Source organism: Babesia bigemina, scaffold Bbigscaff_62140 (genome assembly GCF_000981445.1).
Source record: "Babesia bigemina genome assembly Bbig001, scaffold Bbigscaff_62140".
NCBI lineage: Eukaryota > Apicomplexa > Aconoidasida > Piroplasmida > Babesiidae > Babesia > Babesia bigemina.
Genome location: NW_012237021.1, coordinates 1 through 3,472, shown reverse-complemented (window position 1 = coordinate 3,472; position 3,472 = coordinate 1). Strand labels below are relative to the sequence as shown.

Below are 3,472 nucleotides of genomic sequence, written 5' to 3'. Positions count from 1 at the left end.
TCATGGTGTTGGTCAGGTGCTTGGTCATCACTTTCGTCAGGTGATTGGTCAGCACATTGGTCATGGCATTGGTCAGCGCTTTGGTCAGCACCTTGGTCAGCACGTTGGTCAGCACGTTGGTCATGGCATTGGTCAGCACTTTGGTCAACACATTGGTCAACACATTGGTCAGCGTTTTGGTCAGCACGTTGGTCAGCACGTTGGTCAGCACGTTGGTCATGGCATTGGTCAGCACTTTGGTCAACACATTGGTCAGGTGGAGTAGTCACCTCACTGCTCATGTGATTTGTCATCAATGCAATCATTACTGTCTAGAACATTAGATGTCACTTGCCAGTTGGGTTATTGTTATTAGCTGCGCAGTAGATACCGCACCCTGTGGAACGGCCGGATGCGGAAGTAGATCATGACGCAGATGACGACGATGATAAGGGCGACGGGGACGATGGCGGAGTAGGGAGGGAAGGAAGTAGCCATCTCACTGCCCATGTAATTGATCATCAACGCAATCATTACTGTCTATGACATTAGATGTCAGTTGGCAGTTAGGTTTTTGTGATTAGCTGCGCAGTAGGTACCGCACCCTGTGGAACGGCCGGATGCGGAAGTAAATCATGGCGCAGATGACGATGATGATGAGGGCGACGGCGGCGATGATGATTGGTACGGTGAGGTTGGAAGACTTGGAGGGATTCGTGGTGTGAGCAGAACTGGATCCGCTGGAGGAACGTGTTACGGTAGTAGAAGAGGAGACACGCTGTAGACTAGAAGAAAGGTGGGAATCGGGGGTAAGGGACGTAGACCATTGACCGGTAGCTCTATGATAATAGAGGGGAGGGCGTAGTTTTTCACAACAGTCACATGGACAACTGTCAGTGTTACAACCAACACATGCCGGAGAGTAGCACGGAAATCCACTCTTGCGCAAAAAAGACAAATTAAAACATCGAAAACACCTTGATATGCTACATCCTGTGCAACAATAGGGACAACACTTACAGTTAGGTTTTTGACATTTGTTGTTGCACTTACAGGGGAAATCCCAATTACTCATCCCCGTCATCTTCCCCCCGCTCCCAGTCCCCTCAACCTGCAGACATATCAATCACTCAAGCAAACACTCACCAACTGCAACACGTACCACTGCCGCGCCCAGTCACCTCAACCTGCGAACATATCAATCACCTAAGCAAGCACTCACCAACTGCAACACGTACCACTGACGCGCCCACTCCCCTCAACCTGCAGACATGTCAATCACTTAAGCAAGCACTCACCAACTGCGACACGTACAACTGCCGCTCCCAGTACACTCAGCCTGCAAACATATCAATCACCTAACAACGCACTCACCAACTGCAACACGTACCACGGCCTCCCAGTCCCCTCAACCTGCAAACATATCAATCACCTAAGCAACGCACTCACCAACTGCAACACCTACCACTGCCGCTCCCAGTCCCCTCAACCTGCGAACATATCAATCACTTAACCAACGCACTCACCAACTGCAACACGTACACTGCCGCTCCCAGTCCCCTCAACCTGCAGACATGTCAATCACTTAAGCAAGCACTCACCAACTGCGACACGTACAACTGCCGCTCCCAGTACACTCAGCCTGCAAACATATCAATCACCTAACAACGCACTCACCAACTGCAACACGTACCACGGCCTCCCAGTCCCCTCAACCTGCAAACATATCAATCACCTAAGCAACGCACTCACCAACTGCAACACTACCACTGCCGCTCCCAGTCCCCTCAACCTGCAAACTATCAATCACTTAAGCAACGAAGTCACCAACTGCAACACTACCACTGCCGCTCCCAGTCCCCTCAACCTGCAAACTATCAATCACTTAAGCAACGAAGTCACCAACTGCAACACTACCACTGCCGCTCCCACTCCCCTCAACCTGCAAACATGTCAATCACCTAAGCAACGCACTCACCAACTGCAACACTACCACTGCCGCTCCCAGTCCCCTCAACCTGCAAACTATCAATCACTTAAGCAACGAAGTCACCAACTGCAACACTACCACTGCCGCTCCCAGTCCCCTCAACCTGCAAACATGTCAATCACCTAAGCAACGCACTCACCAACTGCAACACTACCACTGCCGCTCCCAGTCCCCTCAACCTGCAAACTATCAATCACTTAAGCAACGAAGTCACCAACTGCAACACTACCACTGCCGCTCCCAGTCCCCTCAACCTGCAAACTATCAATCACTTAAGCAACGAAGTCACCAACTGCAACACTACCACTGCCGCTCCCACTCCCCTCAACCTGCAAACATGTCAATCACCTAAGCAACGCACTCACCAACCACTCATCAACACGCACCGCAGCAAGGGCACTGACCGTCTCCCATCGGCGCTACGGTAGCAGCAAGATGATGGCCATACAGTGCACCGCCACTCACATCACAACTATGCAGCTATTACAACTGAAGTACAACCAAGCTAAAGCATGTTGATACCATCCAGGCCGTGGCATGCAGGTTAACCAGTGCCAGATGGGCAGCCAACTGCATCCATCACAGACCGTATAAAGTTGCTGCCGCCGCTTATGAATATCATCACATTTGTGACATGAGTGCCTATGTGAGGCACATTTATTGGTTAATACGTTCCTCATGTTCGCCGTTACGATCCATGCAACGCAGCCACGCTGTCCACTGTCCATCACATAAAAGACGCAGCAGCTTCCATTGCCTAAAGACTCACATTGCCTACACTACAACTACTAGCTCGGCAACAACATAGCAACTCACCTACTATGGCCATCGCCAATTGCCTGCGTTGATGATCAATCACCCAGTTTTACAGCACTGGCCAGGTGAGATGCCGTAGACATCTCTCACAGGTAACTCACAACTCAGCTTACCTGATTCAGTTGTCTCTTAATTGGGCTACATGTGCATAGTTGTGCCTGGAAGCAGTCACGCTTTTCTCTCACCACGGTGCCGTAAAGGTCGCAGTAACAACTAACCACTAGTGCTGTAGTGCGATCCATCACACGGCAAGTAATGACTAGATGAATGAGGTAATGATTATTAAAGAACAAGTTGACCAATGGGGTCCTCGTCGAAATAGTCGACGTCCTTGTAAAGTGAGAGCATCTTCCGGCCTTTCGTGAGTAAGGCCTTGACGTCGAGACGGTGAGACGCCTTGGTGCGGATAAGGTGTGATCGGATGTGGAGTATGTCCAGGCGGTATACCATCGTGTTGGCGAAGATGAGGAATGCGAGAGACCACAGTGCCACGAGTGTGAAGATGAATGGCTCCCGGATGCCGTAGAGGAAATTGTCCATGGCGGTCATGAGTGATGCGATAGGCCCACCGTTGACAATTTCCTTCAGCTTAGAAATGATATCAGAGCACGTGAGCTTCGGCTGCGATCCCACCTCCGGCGGCGTGAACCCGTGTAAGTGAGGAGGAACGAATCAAGCTGATTCTCG

The 3,472-nt window shown here is 50.7% G+C and overlaps 1 protein-coding gene across 1 annotated transcript; it reads right to left on the bottom strand.

Annotated features, from left to right (window-relative positions):
- Positions 1-3,067: 3,067 nt before the first annotated feature.
- Positions 3,068-3,334, bottom strand: BBBOND_0001250 (hypothetical protein, conserved; the record flags this gene model as incomplete). Its single annotated transcript, XM_012914966.1, has 1 exon — positions 3,068-3,334. One exon carries the CDS (start codon positions 3,332-3,334, stop codon positions 3,068-3,070), a length of 267 nt encoding a protein of 88 aa, XP_012770420.1.
- Between the last annotated feature and the right edge of the window lie 138 nt (positions 3,335-3,472).